The sequence below is a fragment of the Cnephaeus nilssonii genome (assembly GCF_951640355.1).
Source record: "Cnephaeus nilssonii genome assembly, chromosome: 5".
Classification (NCBI taxonomy): domain Eukaryota; kingdom Metazoa; phylum Chordata; class Mammalia; order Chiroptera; family Vespertilionidae; genus Cnephaeus; species Cnephaeus nilssonii.
In genome coordinates this window covers 36,075,833-36,093,895 of record NC_137076.1, presented here as the reverse complement: position 1 = coordinate 36,093,895, position 18,063 = coordinate 36,075,833, and the positions used below count along the sequence as shown (strand labels likewise).

Sequence of the window (18,063 nt, the reverse complement as noted above, 5' to 3'; positions counted from 1 at the left end):
TTCGAGTTTTAGCCTCGAAAAAAAAAGTTCTTTTCAACCTAGTCATATTTTATTAGAGATTTGACTTTAAATCAGCATGTTTTGTTTTATAGGATGGCCTTGGCATTTGAAATGGGATTTGTATTAGAAAACTTAGAAATAATTACAACTTGATGGTTTTCCTTTGCCAAAATTCCCTACTGTGGTTTTTCAATTGAGGCCCATGAGGTAATGGCAAGTACTGAGGGGTGTCAGGAAATAAGGTCTGTGGTCCAAGAACCACTTAGTCAGACAGTGCATGAGCATATACAAGCCTCAGCTTCACACGCCTCACCTGTAAACCAGAAGCTTGGTTGGCCTCTAACATTATCTCCTAGCTCGAAAAACAGGATTCTACATAGAAGTTGCAGCCTTGCTTCATTTAACTCCTCTCACCAGAGTCAACAACCAGCTCCCTCCCTCTGTGCACTTTTTCTCACGCTAAAGGCCACCAACTCCTACTTCTTTACTACATAACACAGTGAGTTGTTAGGGTCATCTAATACCCAAATGATATGTTTAAACAAGTAAACACTATGTAAATCATAAAAATAGCTACAATTTATCCAAGTAGTTCAATAGCCCACCTCTTCCATATATTGGTATATTATAGCTTTGACAGCTGGCATGTTGGTGGCATCCATCATCAGGGTTACTGCTTGTCCTTTTCGAATCTTCACTACCCCTTTGAACACCTGCTGATTATTATAACAGGCAGCCAAAGTAGCAATGGCCATTACCTACAGACAATAAACAAGAGGACAAAAACACTAATTCATTTCATTTCATAAAACAAAAGAAGTGGCACTGTAGGCATTCATCATCATGAGAAGGCAAGAAAATCTTCTAGAGAAAGAGCTGCCAAAGAGCTAAGATGTAACTAATAACTAACCAAGAAAAAATTCCCATAAAGAAAGCATGTCAAGACTTTTACCTTTCCCACTCCCCCCTTTCTCGACAACACACAGAATAATCAAGTGGTCTTTGCAGTCTTAAATGATTCCATAGTTTAGTCATGAAAGTCCTTTTTTTATTTGGAAAAAAAACAAAACAAATGTAACATTTTCCATGCTAGTTATTAGATCTGAAAAATAATCTCCAAAAAAATCTAATACGATTTTTCTATTTTGTTTTTCGTCCTATTTTCCCTACAATGAACATAATCATTATACGTTTAAAAATATCATAGTGGGGGGAGGGAGACAAAAGAAAACCAAAGGTAGTTTCCCATGCTCAAAGGTAAATTTTAGGATAAATGAAAACCTAAATCAGGCACACAGGTCTTAGTTCCAAGAACCATTCAAGATTGGCTATCAGAATAAGAGTAAAGCAAGTTTCCCAATCAGTTAAATCCTCTTTGTTCACTTAGTTTAGTTAAAAACTGAAACTGCCCTGGCCTGTTTTGCTCAGTGGTTAGAGCACTAGCCTGTGGACTGAAGGGTCGTGGGTTCCATTCCTAGTCAAAGGCACGTACGTTTGTGGGCTCCCGGGAGGCAAACCAATTGACCTCACATCGATACACATTGATCGACGGCTTCCTGCACGCCCACATCCCTACTGGATGGAGCCTGAAACCCAGGCATGTGCCCTGACCAGGAATCAAACCCAAGACCTCTTGGTCCATGGGATGACAATCCATTGAGCCACACCAGCCGGGCTGATAAAGGCATTTTCAGTGTAAGCTCCTACAACATCAAGGGGCTAGACACATAGGATCAGTTTCTGTTAGCCTGAGTCTTAAAAACAGGACAGCAAATTTTAGGTGATTAATTAAGACTTTTTTAGGATAATAGCTTCACCTACTCAGCATTCCCCATAAATCTAGGGAAGGAGCAGACTTCACCTTGAGGCTTAGCTGAGTGTGGTGGTTGTAAGGCCAAGGGGAGGTGTTTTGAAACACTGACTGCCCCCCAGCCAAAGAAAATAAACTAGAGTCATCTTTTTAAAGAACCATATTCCTGAATACAGCAGACCAAAATAGTAGATGCATTCTACCCACCCCCATCACTACCACCACCCCACTCCCTTTAACCTCTATCTCCCATATAACAAGCACAGCCCTATTCCATACCTGAGGAATAGCGCAAAAGTTAAACACACTTTGGTTTCTAAGTCTGGAAAGGTAGGTGATGACATCTGGAATGTGGTGTAGAGCATTGGTTATAAGTTCATTCAGACACTGTACGGCCAAGTCAATATTCTCCGGCTTAGCAAAATCACCCAACTTCTTAACATACTTGCTCCAAACCTAGACAGATAAAAAGATCAAAAACAAATCAAGATGTGCATAGAGGAAAAATGTACAAGCAATATGACAGGATCTTTGTGAATAAGAATTATTGATACACAGTTGAATCTTCTTTAGCTGCTGCCTCATCTTTCACCAAGATTTAGTCCATTTTAAGCTACACCCAATGGCTATTTATAACTACAAGTCAAGGACTAATCACAACCTAAGAGAACATAAAGTACTTGGGAAAGTGTCCCTTTGGGACAATTAGTACAGCATGTACTAAGCAATACTTTGATGGCCTCAGACTAAAGAGGCCTCCTGTTATCCAGAAGGCATTAGTCTATTCCTGAAAAAATAACCAGATACATATAAAATCAGCTACAATGGTACAAGCTAAACATTCTCAAGATTGCCAGGCCTCAAAATAATTAATGTTTAACACTACATTCCCAATTCTGATAAGAATGCTACTGAACAAGCATATGTGGGGAAAAGAGCTGGGTCTCTACTATAAGAACATTACACCTTCTTGGATCTTAGTAACTTGAAAGTGAAATAACAGCCTGTCCAGTGTGGCTCAGTGATTGAATGTCATCCCATGCACCAAGAGGTTGCCAGTTTGATTTCTGGCAGGGCACATGCCGAGATTGTGGGCTCAATCCCCAAAAGGGGCATGCAGGAGGCAGCTGATTGATGTTGATGCATTGATGTTTCTATCTCTCTTTTTCCTCTCCCTTTCTCTCTCTTTAAAATCAACATAACATATTTTTTCTGAAAAAGTTAAATAACGTCCTCAATTTGGGATTCACTTGATAATCCTATATAACAGGGGTCCTCAAACTACGGCCCGCGGGCCACATACGGCCCGCCGAGGACATTTATCCAGCCTGCCGGGTGTTTTTGCCGCCGCTGCCTGTCCTGCTTAGCAGCCGACTCGTCCCGGGCCCACAGTGCGCATGTGTGGAATGTGCGCCGCACTCTCCGACTCCCCTCCTTCTCTCTGAGGGACAGTGAACTGGCCCCCCGTTTAAAAAGTCTGAGGACCCCTGCTATATAATAAAAGCCTAATATGCAAAGCAACAGAACTGCGGAATGACTGGCCACTATGACGCGCACTGACCACCAGGGGGGCAGATGCTGCCCCTAGCCCGCAGGACCCAGGTCAGCCAAGGTGGGTGCCAGCGGGGGCCCCCGATCACCCTGCTGGTCTCACCACAGATTGGCCCTGATAGCTGGCAGGCCTAGGAACCCTACCTGTGCACAAATTTTGTGCACCAGGCCTCTAGTTTTTAATAATGTTATTTAGAGGTTTCTCTGAAGCCAGCAAATAACTCACTGTTATTGGTAACTAGAGGCCCGGAACAAGAAATTATTGCACGGGTAGGGTCGTTAGGCCTAGTCGATTATCAACTGGAGCCTTCTCCCAGCTGCCGGCTGGGGCCTTCCTTCCTTTGGCGCAGCCCCCTGGTGGTCAGCACATGTCATAGCGAGCGGTCGAACTCCCAAGGGGACAATTTGCATATTAGCCTTTTATTATATAGGATTTTCAAGCTTCCTAAAGAACACACTCCCCAGAATCAATGATTAGGCCTAAAAAGACTAAGAAATTCCATGGAAAGTCAAAAGTGTTATCCATTCTTTTTTTTTCTTCTCTAAAATATATATTTTATTGATTTTTTACAGAGAGGAAGAGAGAGGGATAGAGAGCTAGAAACATCGATGAGAGAGAAACATCAATCAGCTGCCTCCTGCACACCCCCTACTGGGGATGTGCCTGCAACCAAGGTACATGCCCTTGACCGGAATCGAACCTGGGACCCTTGAGTCCGCAGGCCGACGCTCTATCCACTGAGCCAAATCGGTCTCGGTAGTGTTATCCATTCTTAACCTGCATCTAAGCCCACTAAGATTGATGGTACTGGAGAAAATAGGTTCTATGTCTCCATTTACCAAGTTCAGCAATTACTGACACCTGGCCAAACTTGTTCCCCTACCCCAGCCCCAGGATTATTTTAAATTAAAGCCCAGATATATCAATTCATCCACAATTATTTTATTATGAATTTCTAAAAGACTAGGAACCTTTCCTGTACACATCTTATCACACCTACAAATTAACAATAAATACTGAATACAAAATACAAGTCTGGCCCAGCTGGTGTGGCTCAGTGGTTGAACGTTAACCTATGAACCAAGAGACCACCAGTTTGATTCCTAGGGTGTACAGGAGGCAACCAATCAATGATTCTTTCTCATCATTGATGTTTCTATCTCTCTCTCCCTTCTCTGAAATCAATAAAAATATATATGGAAAAAAATAAACAAAATTTCTACTGTTCAAATTATCCCACTGTCTCAACTTACCAGCTCTTCTGAGGCCTCCCCTGCTTTCAAATGTTAGACACCATGCAGCCAACCCTTGCTCTCTCCTGTGCAGGTGGCAGGACAGGTTTTGTCTGTGGTGTTGGTATTTTTTTTTTTTGTACCCACTTGGAGTTCCTGGGGATGCTGTATTACTTAGTGCTTTTGAACATGTTATCCTTGGGCTAGATTCTGGGTTTTTTTGTCGAGTTGCTTTCATAACTTTTTGTGAAAATTTGGAAAAATCCAAACACTAAGCTTCCATCATGATCATCATTTTTGCAAAATTTAAAATTCCAGCTAGTAAATGCAGAAAGCATGATAGAATTAAGATGGCACCACTTGGCATGTGCAATGATAATGGATCTAGATAGTGACCACCGAGGACAAAGAGAAAGAATCCATGAATTTATAAGAAAAAGAAAATCATGTTATCCTTAGATTTTTCTACAGCCAGCTGGAAAATCTGCTTCTTTACAGCAGAAGAAAACTGGAGTAACAGATTTAGGATACTAAAAAATGTAAGCTCAAGGCTTTACATCCAGAGAAACTGACCTTCAAATATAAAGGACACGTGACCAATACGTATAAACATAGGAATTTTGTTCTGTTGGGTCTTTCCTGTAGCACAAGCTCTGGTAAACCAAAATGATTAGACACCAACATAAAGATGGATGGTGAGCATAAAGCTAAGACTAAATAAATGAGGGAAAGGAGATATAGTAGGTAATGGCTATCTGATCTGACAGTTTAGGTACAAATACAACCATAAAAAACAGGGCATTAGGCTAGCGTATGTAAAAAAGTTTTCAGTTGTTGTCAATAATCATACTTGGTTGAAAATCCACATATAACTTTTGACTCCCCCAAAATTGAAATACAGTCATCCCTTGGTATCCACAGGGGATTGATTCCAGGACCCCAGTGGATACCAAAATTTAAAGATGCTCAAGTCCCTTGTATTAAATGGTACAGAATAATGCATACACTCAGCTCTCCACATACACGGATTCTCAAACGCAGATTGAAAATACTGTTGGTTGAATCGTGGAATGCTGGAGAAATCCAAGAATACGGAGGACTGACCATATATTTATTGAAAAAAAATCAGCATATACTCAGACCTATGCAGTCCAAACCCATGTTGTTCAAGGGTCACCTGTAGTTCTTTGTGTTTCTATTTTACAGAAGAGGGAGGCGAAATGTATGCAGGACTGCAAAGCTGGTGCTTCTCTGAGAAGCAGTGTGGTATGCTGGGTAGGTACTGGGCTGACTCAGCACACTGAGTCCCTTCCAGGCAACCACTAACTCACTGAAGGTCCTCAGGACCCTTTTCCCTTCTCTGAGCCATGGTTTCAAAGAAGGGGTGCTCAAGAGCTATTTCTCAACCCTGGCTGCATATTAGAGTCACCTGGGAAGCTTGAAAAACTATAATGTCTGAGTTTGGGGTAGGTTTAATGTGAATTTTTCTCTTAAGGGTAGGATGGATCATCATCTCAAATGTTTAAGGATCATTTGTATCTTTCTCTCTGTGAGCTATCTGTTCTTATCTCTTTGCCCATTTTTCTACAGGACACTTGGAATTATTCTTAACTCTTAGCAGTTTTTAAAAAATATTAGGAATATTAATCCTTTATTTGCAATTTAAGTTGCAAATATTTTCCCACTTTGACACCTGCCTTTTTCACTTTAAAAGCACTTGGTTTTACAGACACACAGATACAGAGATCAGATTAATGGTTGCCAGAGGGAAAGGAAGGTTGGGAGATTGGGTGAAGAGATTAAGAAGTACAAATTGGTAGTAACAAAACAGTCATGGAGATTTAAAGTACACCATAGGGAATATAGTCAATAATATTGTAATAACTATGTATAGTGCCAGATGTGTATTGAAATAATGGGGGCCCACTTTGTAAAGTATGATTATCTAACCACTATGCTGTACACCTGAAACTATTACAAAATAAAATTGAATGTAGCCCTAACCGGTTTGGCTTAGTGGTTTGGCGTCAGTCTAAGGCAGTGATGGCGAACCTCTGACACGTGTCAGTGCCATTTCTGATGACACGCGGCCACTGAGGCGGTCGCATGCCGAGGATGAAACATTTATGTTATTTAAACTATAAATATCGCGAAATAATGTTTTTTTCCTCAAAGGGACACACTACCCGAGTTATGCTCAGTTTTTTGGCGATGTTTGAAACACCGAGCTCAAAAGGTTGCCCATCACTGGTCTAAGGACTGAAGGTCCCAGGTTCAATTCTGGTCAAGGGTACATGCCTGGGTTGCAAGCTCGATCCCCAGTAGGGAGCGTGCAGGAGGTAGCCGATTAATGCTTCTCTCTCGTCATTGATGTTTCTAGCTCTCTCTTCCTAAAATAAATAAAAATAAATTTAAAAAAATTGAATGTAGCCCTGGCCAGCTTGGCTCAGTGGATAGAGCGTCAGCCTGCAGACTGAAGGGTCCCAAGTTCGACTCCAGCCAAGGGCACATGCCTGGGTTGTGGGCTCGATCCCCAGTAGGGGGTGTGCAGGAGGCAGCTGATCAATGATTCTCTCATCATTGATGTTTCTAGTTCTCTCTCCTTCTCCCTTCCTCTCTGAAATCAATAAAGAAATATATATTTTAAAAATATATAAAAATAAAAAAAATTAAAAATTGAATGTAAACTGTAATTGAAAAATAAAATTTTAAAAATAACAAAAGCAAAAGGAAACTACTTTCTGGAAAGCAAAAGGTAAATGGTGGAATAAAATCAGCAAATAGTTATAAGATTTTCTAGCTTTCCTTCTGAATAAAAATCAATTTGTCAAAGCCTTTCCTTTTCCTGTCTATTTTTTAATTGTTAAAGATCACCTCTTGTCTGTTAAATGAGCATCTGTAGTTTTTGCCTATCTAGCATACTTTCCCTCTACTTTTTTAAATAAATCTTTATTGTTGAAAGTATTACAAATGTTCCCCTCTTCTCCCCCACTGACCCCCTCCATTCTACCCCCACCTCCCGCCTTCAGCACCCTACTATCTGTGTCCATCTTTCCCTCTTCTTGCTCTAGAATCCTTCTTGCTTAGGGGGGTGGAGGCGGGCAGGAATCCATTCTGTGTGTGTTGGGAAGATATAATCTAGGTCTGGACAGAGTACTCAGCCCTCTGGTTCCAGTGATTGAGGGAACCATGCCCTGTGAATCAGACCTTCCTAAGAACTTTTTTTAAGCTAGTAGGTCATGAGTCATGGGTTGTTATAGCCACCACTTGGAGAATGCCTGCCAAGAGAAAGGGCACAGAGCCTGATTACATAGTCTGAACCCCTGGACTCAGCCAATCTATCTACAAGAAGCAACTAAATCTTAACCTACTTTATACATTCTCTTATGTTGCTTAAGGTACTTTGATTTGCATTTCTGTCACTTGCAACCAAAAGGGTTTAATGGGATTTGTTTTCAGAAAGTGTTTTAAATTATTTTCCCCCAAGTCCCCTGAATTTGTTACCTCTTGAGGCCAGAACTCTCTTCCTTCTTGCTGATCCTCCAGATAATCACGAATGATGTTTGTTTTCTGCAGAAACAGGCCCATGGAGTTGGCACACTCTATGTCTTCACCAACTAAGGGGTCTTCTAATTCTGAGGCCGAGAACAGACGAGAAAGGCCAATTCCCACCAGCCCGGCAACATAGTGACAGTACTGTAAAAGATTAGTTTTAAAGTACTTTAATAATACATTTTTTACTAAAATGAAAATGCTAGAGATCATTAGCTACAAAAGTAGAGGCTCCAAACAGAATGTATAAGATCTCATTTTGATCTAAAAAACCCCAAAAAAACAAATATACACTATGTACTTGTAAGAACTAGAAAACATCCAAGAAAGATGTGCACAAAAGATTTAACAAAAGTAACCTCTGGCTGGCGTTTTCTTTTTTTATTACTTGCATTTTCTATATTTTTAGAATAAAAGGTTATTTAAAATATAAACTAGTACAGTAAACTTTTTATATCCAAAAGTGGGAGTGAAGGCAATGAGGGAATAAAATATATTCTAATAGAAACTTGAATATGGAGTCTAATCTTGAAGGCATTTCAAGATTATGCAGTATCTCAAAATCCTCATTATACAGAAAAACAAAGTAGTACTAGGATGTCCATAAACTGTTTTAAGCACTCTGTACAGGGTGGGGCAAAATAGGTTTACTGTTGTGAATACTCAAAACACAAAGTATTATTTATTAATTATTGTATTATTTCCATACAAACAACTGTAGACCTCCTTTTGCCCCATCCTGTATATATAATCCTCACAAACACTGTATGCAGTACATACTATTATCACTTTTACAGTGGAAACTGAGGCAAAGAAGTTGATTAACTTGCCCAAGATCACTCATCTGGGAAGTTAAAACCACACATCTGGGAAGGCAGAGGCCAAGGATTCAAAGCCAAATAGTCTGGCTTAAGAGGCAGGCTTAACAACTTGCCTAAAACTGCTATTATCTAAAAGGGTAAGCTAATAATTAACAAAGTATTTACCCATAAAAGTGGTTTGTCAAAGCTATCCTCCCCTGAAGAGTATTCTCCAAAGCAACTTAATGCAATGCTTTTCTAAAATGAATGTCCACTAGACAATCAGAAGTGAAGAGTAGTTCAAGAAGGACCCTCTGGAAAATTATGCAAAGAGTAAAGTATCTCTGGTTGAAAGTAATACAAAGCCAGATACTAGTCAAGGACCCATTGAAATGGCAAGGAGAAAGCACTTGAAATATGTTCCAGGAGAGGAAAACTCTGGAAAGAGTAAATATGTGCAGGAATTAGAGAGCCAGAAATGAGCTGTGGGCAACTACAAAAAATTTAAAAGAATTACTAGAAATTAAAAACATTAGTACATGCATAGTGCTGTCCAAGGAGAAGTATATTTTCTTTTAAGATAATAGTTCTTTGGAAAGAAACACTCCTAGAATGGAAGTATTTATCATTCTCCAAAATTGAAGGAAAAAATAAAATCCTTTTTAAAATCAATTTTATCTGATCAGAACTTCTATTTAACAACCTAAAATTCAGTTTCCTGACAGATCTGCACATCAGAAAAGGAAGTTACTGTGCAGATAACCAGTGCTGATTCTTGGCCAGGAGTTTTAGCTTTAACTTTAAATTCATAAACTGATATTCCAGCAGCAATCACACGCTTGCTAACTTGGGAAGCATCGACCAGCAGTTTCAAAGATGTTGCCATCGAGTTCTGAAGCTTGAAAATTAAGATGCCAGACCTTGGACTTGCACTCACTCAATGAATATCAGTAGCATCTATTTGTGATCCTAATCTAAGCACTATTAAAGATACAAAATATGTACATAGTTTAGATGTTTGAAACCTCTTTGCTTCCACTGGGGTGACGAATTAAGTCTCACAAGCACCACTCCATGAACAATGGGCAAGCCTCCTTCCTCCTACCTTGTGTTTTGATATTTAGTTTAGTCCCCATAATCAATTAGGTCACTTTGTCTAGGTAAGCACTCTTCCAGACCCTAACTCCTACCCTGGTCAACATCCTTCACAGCTGAGCATCAGGAAGAAAAGCCATTCCCACACATATTTGCTTATAACCACAATACAAATTGGGGGATGTCAAGAAACCTGGAACATCTCATATTGTCTTATTTCTGTAAGGAGATGATGGGAAAGAGAGGTGCTCACCCCTTAGCATCTATAATCCAAAGTTAATACCTGTAAATTTTCATGAACTACTTTTATTTCTAAGGAAACATACATAATCTAATAGTTTAGAAGTAATCTTGTATTAAGATGGAACTTGAAATGGCTCAGATACTAAGATACACACACACACACACACACACACACACACACACACACACAGTGTCCATAATGGGAAGAAGAAAATAACAAAAAATACATCTTTAAGATCTGAATACTAATATCTCTATACTACATGAAGTAATCTGGCCATTTACCTAAAATTTCACAGCAAGTCAGAGATAATTTTATAAGCTTAATGTCTGTATCTCTGGGATAAGTTATATCTACTTTGGCCTAATTTAATGGTAAACTCTCTATAGCATAAATTATTTCAAGTATTAAAACTATAAGCCCTTAGGAAGTGTTTATGATGAGACTGTCAAGCTAAACAGATGAGTTTCGGCTCTGGCTGGGTTGCTCAGTTGGTTAGACCGGTTAGAGCCTTGTCCTGATGCACCAAGATTGTGGGTTCAATGCCCAGTCAGGGCACATACAGGAATCAACCAAAGAATATATATAAAAGCCTAAGTGACCAGCCAACCCGCTGACCAGCTGGTAGCTATGACGTGCACTGACCACCAGGGGACAGACGCTCAACGCAAGAGGGGAAACCACAGACATGGAAACGTGGAACAGACTAATGAATCTCAGACGGGAGGGGGGAGAGATGGTGGGAAGAGATTAACCTAAGATCTTATATGCATACTAGAGACCCAGTGCATGCATTTGTGCACCGGTGGGGTCCCTCGGCCTGGCTTGTGGGATCTGGCTCAAACATGCTCTCCAACATCCCCTGATGGGTCCTGGATTGTGAGAGGGCGCAGCACAGGCCAGGCCGAGGGACCCCACCAGTGCACGAATCTATGAACCGGGCCTCTAGTACATAAATAAGTGGAACAACAAATCAATGTCTCTCTCTCTCTCTTACTAATTATCAATAAGTAAAATTTATTTATTTTTTAATTATAAAATAAACTGATGGATTGTAAAACCAGAAAACCTGGAACTAGTGGACCACTTTCTCCTTCTAAACTTCATGATGAGGACTGCCAGCTCTGTCTTATGGCCCCAACACCGCTTTATAGGGACACTAACCTTGTCCCACTCCTCTTCAGAGGTCACATGCTTATCCAAAAACTCCGCCATCCCAAATCCCATTTTCCGGCAAATTTCGACAATCACTGTTTGATATTTCACGGCCAGATTTCTAAACTCGAGGGAGATCTGAAAGGGAGATATGAAAAACAGAAAATACATATTTACAATGGGAACCAACATGGTACCTAAAGATCATAAAGCAAAGCAATAGTAAACTTATAAAGGCGCCCAAATGATTCATCTATAAGCCTAACATCTAGATTATGCCTAACATCAACATTTCTACATACTGAATAACAAACTCAGTAAATTTAAAAAGTATTAAAATAGAAGGGTCTAAAATGCTAGTTTCTAGACTCAAAAGAAGATTCATAGTCTCACTATACACTTATCTTTCTAATATTTAATCAATGAAATACTTCAACATAAAACTGAGCATAAATGTAATTTTAGGAAGAATGACTCATTTCAGACAAACCTCATAATAGTGAAGATTCATTTGTGCTAATGTATTTAGTACTTCCTATGTAATAAGCACTGTCTAGACATGGGACAACCAGCCAGAAATGATCAGAAACTCATATCCTGCAGAGTTTATATTCCAGTGATCAGCCAACCATATTCTATCATCAGTTCCAAATTTGTATCTCAAAGCTAGTGTCTCCTCCTCTATAGGGCCACACTTTTTAACTTTTACACAACTCAATTTAGTTCATTCTGAGACATGCTACCCAACATTTTTTTCCGTAGCCCAAGCTCTTATGTAGAAAAGTACTCTTGATGTTTTTAAAATTCATTGCTACTGCATAAATACCTTAAGTTAAAAGAAGTGTTTATAAATTACTTTAATCTGCATCAAAAGTGAGAAATACCTGGTCTGTGTTTACAGAAAGGTTAGAAAAACTTCCCCAGGAAACTCCTCAATTTAAGGACCTGGGCACCAAAGGGATTCAGAAGCCTAAGATACTTTAGGATTACTATATGAACATCAACTGTTAAACCCCCCGCCCCAACTCCATAAAAATCAACCCACTCTCTCCAGAACTTTCTTTCCAGAACAGCTGTTCCAAGCAAAACCAAAAGCAATTCCTGTTGTGGACTGAAACAAATGAGCAAGTCTACCAAAGGTTATTTGGATCCCTGAATCTCCCTAAGACCGGTTCTTTCCACAGATCCTTGGCCAGGCCAGTTCTATTTATAAGAGAGGAAAGGCCAGTGGGGTGGGGGAGGAGCAGCAGCTCAGACTTAAAAACAAACACTCCAAAATAAACATTTCACTGCTGAATTTGAGCCATCCCCTCCAACAACTCTTTGGTACTTGTTACATAATTATGCATTCCATAAATGAAAACAAACATATCTAGGAAAGAGTGGCAATGAAGAGCTTTGTGTTTTCCCAGAAACTTGAGGGAAGGAGAAAGCATTGCTGACTCGCTCCAGACTCCGAGCCCATTTCATATATTCTCTAAAATTAACAAGTTATGCCCAATGAAGTGAGCCAGGACCTTATTTATTTATTTATTTATTTTACCCCTCGGGGTGATTCTGTTTCACAACTACTACAGATTCGCATACACATTCGCAGGTCCTTGGGGTGATCCCAAGTGCATGAAGAAAGGATACTAGGAAAGCCCACTAGTATAACGGAGAAAGGTGCGAGCTCTAATTCCTCACCTAATTATTTTTCAGATTCTTTTCCTTTCTTCTTCTTTTATATTGTATTGCACTGTATCAACTCTCATTATTCTTCAGACTTTTTTCTTATTTTGTATAGTATTTTTGGCTTTGACACTGAAGACATGATCTCAGTAATCTGAACCAGCCCTTGCTCCAAAGGAGTCTTTCTCAAACATTCTTTTGTAATGGGCGGATTCCTCCCCTCTCCACTCAGGAATATAGATTTCTTTCAACAGCAAGAGCCACATAAGAATCATTCTTCCCCCAAAATTCTGGCAACTATGTACATACAGAAGGGCTTCTTTGGGCTATTAGGGAACATGAGACTTTGCTAAATCAAAACTTCATAAGATATGAGAAAATCACTTATTTGTGTGATAAGACATGCAAATTCAGAAAAGTAGGACCTTGTCCCATGTATCACATAAACTTGTGGGATTTCCTAAAGCTCAAGTTTTAATTATAACTCACTTTATTCCAACAGAATGGACCGAACACCTAATTATTTCCAGAATACTCAGTATGTGGCAATAAGCTCATACTATTCTAAGTACTTTAGACATATGAGCTTATTCAATCCTGGTAGCTTTAACGTTACAAATGAGAAAACTGAAGACACCAAGAAGGAACTTATGCAGCACCACAGCACTATAAGCCACAGAGGATCTCCTGCTTCTCAATCCTCACCCCAGCTGCTGCGAGTCTGCTCCCTACACCACAGCTGCTGCCCATCTTGAACAGCACGCCCATGCTATCAGGCTTAGAGTACCCAAGTCAGTAGCGCTACACATGTAGGCTGCATTATAGCGAACAGATTTTGTGGGTTAGCTTGAGAATCCATCTTTTATGACACTGGAACTCGAATGCATCTTTCCATAGGAGTAAACATGGGACTTCCAAACACTCTACCAATAATAACAATAGCTAACACCATTCTAAGAGCTTTATTGATATTAACTTTTAATCTTCACAATACTATGAAGTAGGTACTATTATTACCTCTCTGTTACAGATTTTAAAAAGTGAGGACCAGAGAGGCTTTGTAACTAAGCACCAGTAAGTAAGTGGGAGAGTTGGGGCTCTAACCCAGGCAGTCTAGCTTAGCAATCACATTGTATTACGTTGCCCTGTGATTGCTTATTTAACCGTTCTCTACAGGTATGCAGGCTACTGACATTGCATCATCAATTATAAAATAACCATAGGCAGAAGAGATCTGTAATTCCACTACCGTTGGGAAGTCCTCCAGCACTTGTCGATCCTTCTCCTTGCTCTCCATGAATCGCCAGTCAGGTTCATAAAGATAAGAGTGAAAGTTGTGTAACAGTGGGACTTTTTTTTCTATACTGATGGTCATGTCATCTTCCAAAGTGTCCAGAGCTCGGAGAACCAGATAAAATATGCATACTGCATGGCTGTAAAAAAGGAAGAACTATTAATGTATTGGAACAAACTTCCAAAGGTATTTATTTTGAAATAACAACTCATTTATAGCAGGCCATTTTCTAAACCCTTAACTCTGCAGAACTCTGAAAGAATATCCAGCCTTTCATACTTGAGATATCTTAGTTTTCTTTTCTTAGATGGTAGCAATGGACTTCTGTAGTTTATTTATAAAAATAAAATAAAATAAACTTATCAGCTGGATGTCATTACTACTTCCAGAATGAGTTACGATTAACTAATGTAGAATTGTACAAAAGCCAAAAGACCAAATGTTTAGATGGAACTAATATTTTTCAGATAATAAAAAAGTCAAAAGACACAACTTCTTAATATAAATACTATCATACATAAAGGCAATTGGTTTAAATTCGTGTATAGATGTAATCTGCAGAGCAACTTGAAAAGAACCCGGTAAACTAGAAATATAGAGAAGCCTAAGTGAAGCCACGAAAAATGCATGGCCTGCTCAGAAACAAGTTCGCTGGCCAGGGCTAAGAAAGGTTAATAAACATCCCCCCCACCCCTCCCTTGAAGGAGCTGGGCGTGCAGGAACAGTATTAGATGGCGAGGTGCCTGGAAGGGCAGCCTAAAGTAAATAAACACATGGGCATTTCGACAGGGAACATTTCCTTTACTGAAGTGGCACAGATTAACCAACCCCCGAGCACACAGTGCAATGCTAGGGGCTATGTCAACAAGTTGCTTGTAATGACTCCAAGCCCTCTAGGAGCCACTCACCGCATTTCTTCATCCAGCGCCTGGATAACAGCTGCAAAACTGCGACTGGTCTGATGCAGGTACTTGTAACAAGTTTTCAAGCTGCTGCTGAGCGAGTCCTGCGGGCAGAGAAGACACACGGAGGTAGCAGTTGTTGAGGAGCAAGAGTGGGACTGGGGCAGGAAGCCGGCAGCCGCTGGACGCCGTAGCCAAGCGCAGACGCCCTCTCCCCGAGTCCAGTCCTTGGAAGGCCAGGGACAACAGCGCGAGGGGGTGCCCGCGCCCTTAGGCGCCGCGGCGGGGCTCAGCACCCAGGTCCGCTTGAAGAGGGACATGGCCTTGGTGCCGCAGGCGGCTGCGGCCATCAGAATTGTGCAGCTTGCGCCGCCATCAGAATTGTGCAGCCGGCGCCAAGTTTTCCCTCCATAGACCCGAGCGGAGCTGGGAAGCGCCCACCGAGGGGGCGGGGCGGGCTCTCCCTGCACCTCAATAGGCTGGGGGCTGGCCGAGCCGGGAGTGGGCGTCCGCACGCCCCGCCCCCACACTAAGCGCGAATCCCGCCCCGCCCCACGGCTGGCCACGCCCCTCGGCCTCTTGCTTATAACCCCTTCCATCGCATTCCCCTTCTCCCCAGAAACCACAGGCTGCTAACGAAACAGCCCACTTTTAAATAGCTTGCTTTTTCTTCCGTGACAGCATCTCTCCGTGGGCAAACTTTAGTCAGACTCCCTTGAATCCTCCACATTTGCACTTGTGTGTCTATCTTTGCATCGCCCAATTTTTGCAAAAATCCTGCTAAACTGCTTTGGCCAAACTTCCCAAACCTGGTACCAGATCAGCTTTGGTCTGACCGGGCTCCTCCCCGCCAACCCCCAGCAAGAATCCCATTAAGTCGTGCCAGAAATCCCTTGTCCCAGATGTTTCCTCTTCGAAATTTTCCCTCCAACGACCCTTCCACTCTGCCCGCTCCTTGACTATAAATGTCCACTTTTCCTTGTATTCAGAATTGAGCCCAGTTCTATACTGAGGTTTCTTTCCCCTATTGCAACAGCTTTCTTAAATAAAATCTGTTTTCACCACTTTAACTACTTGTTCAGCTGTTTTTAATTTAACACCTGGTAATCGTATACTAGTCTCTGGAAAACTAGTTATTCCTTTTAAGATGTATAATCATCTTTTTCCTTTCAAATCAGTGAGCTGTAACGAGCTGCTTCGTGAACTTTATTCTTTCTTAAGGAAAACAAGTACTGTTTTTCCAGAACAAAACAAAACAAAAACACAACAAACCATAATCTGATATGCAAGCATGAAAGAAAGAACTGCTGTGTATGTGTGTCTGTTTTATAGAGATTATATTTTAGAGTAGTTTTATTATTATAGGAAAATTGAAAGTGTAGAGTTCCCATATACATTCCTACATGCCCACAATCTCCCCCACTCTCTTTTAAAAAGATAAATGGAAAATATTTGAAGTATCTAACAACAGGAGAGGTTAAAAAATACATACGTCATATCCACATATCCACTGGATAGCCTATAGTCACTTTGAAATGTTAACATTAAACATTAGACCCTGGTGGGATCTAGGTCAACTATGTTCTTATTTGTATATTACTTCCTAAAATGAATGCATATTATTAAAGAGTTAAGCTTTAAAAAAAAATCACACAACCAGGAGAATTTAATTTTATTGCCATGTTCAATAAAAAAATATTATTAAAGCCCTGGCTGGTGTTAGTGGTTAGAACGTGGGCCCCCACTAGGGCACTTGCGGGAGAGGGAAGCAGCCAATCGATGTGTCTCTTTTTCTTTTCTTTCTTTTTTTTCTTCCCTCAATGTGCCTCTTTCACATGGATGTTTTTCTCTCTCTCCCTCCCTCCCACTCTATAAAAATCTATGAAAAAAAATATCCTCCAGTTGAAGCATAGTAACCTCCATCTTATATAAAAAACTGCTGTTTGAAACTCTGCTATTGTTAGATAGCCCCTAGTCCTGTAAATTCTGTCATTATAAACTCTCTCACTTTAGAACAGTCTGTTATTCTGTAAAATGACTTTGTTTTTAGTTCAAATAATAGAAAAAGATAAACTTAACTGTCTGACCTTGCAAGCTAGCCATCCAAAGTAATAGACTAATCCTATATAATAAAGAGGTAATATGCAAATTGACCATCACTCCAACACACAAGATGGCCGCCCCCAAGATGGCCACCACAAGATGGCCAGCAGGGGAGGGCAGTTGGGAGGAACCAGGCCTGCAGGGGAGGGCAGTTAGGGGTGACCGGGCCAGCAGAGGAGGGCAGTTGGGGGGAACCAGGCATGCAGGGGAGGACAGTTGGGGGGGACCCAGGCCTGCAGGGGAGGGCAGTTGGGGGCAATCAGGTCAGCAGGGAGCAGTTAGGCATCAATCAGGCTGGCAGGGGAGTGGTTAGGGGGTGATCAGGCTGGCAGGCAGAAGCGGTTAGGGGCAATCAGGCAGGCGAGTGGTTGGGAGCCAGCAGTCCTGGATTGTGAAAGTGATGTCCCAGATTGGAGAGGGTGCAGGCTGGGCTGAGGGACACACACGACCCCTTCCCCCCCACCCCCATGAACAAATTTCGTGCACCAGGCCTCTAGTACTAATAATAATTCCCATATTCTTAACCTTTTGCACTCGGATGTCGAGTGTGACTCGACACGGTTAGCATTAGAATAAAGGAATCGAGAAAAAAGCAAGCGAGTGCAAAGGGTTAAGCCAAGTACAAACTCATTATGCATTCAAGGTTACAACTG

General features: G+C 40.9%; 1 protein-coding gene across 2 annotated transcripts in view; it reads right to left on the bottom strand.

The window, feature by feature from the left end:
* FDFT1 (farnesyl-diphosphate farnesyltransferase 1) overlaps positions 1–18,063 on the bottom strand; it is a 33,479-nt gene that overhangs the window by 7,148 nt on the left and 8,268 nt on the right. Inside the window, exons 2-7 of one of the 2 annotated variants that reach the window (XM_079771052.1) lie at positions 15,314–15,411; positions 14,361–14,544; positions 11,450–11,578; positions 8,099–8,290; positions 2,090–2,266; positions 606–758 (exon numbers count right to left, since the gene is read on the bottom strand). In XM_079771052.1, the coding sequence (XP_079627178.1) occupies positions 606–758; positions 2,090–2,266; positions 8,099–8,290; positions 11,450–11,578; positions 14,361–14,544; positions 15,314–15,411 (933 nt within the window). Of the gene's footprint in view, positions 1–605; positions 759–2,089; positions 2,267–8,098; positions 8,291–11,449; positions 11,579–14,360; positions 14,545–15,313; positions 15,922–18,063 lie in introns of those variants that run through there. The other variant, XM_079771051.1, reaches the window with a different exon arrangement.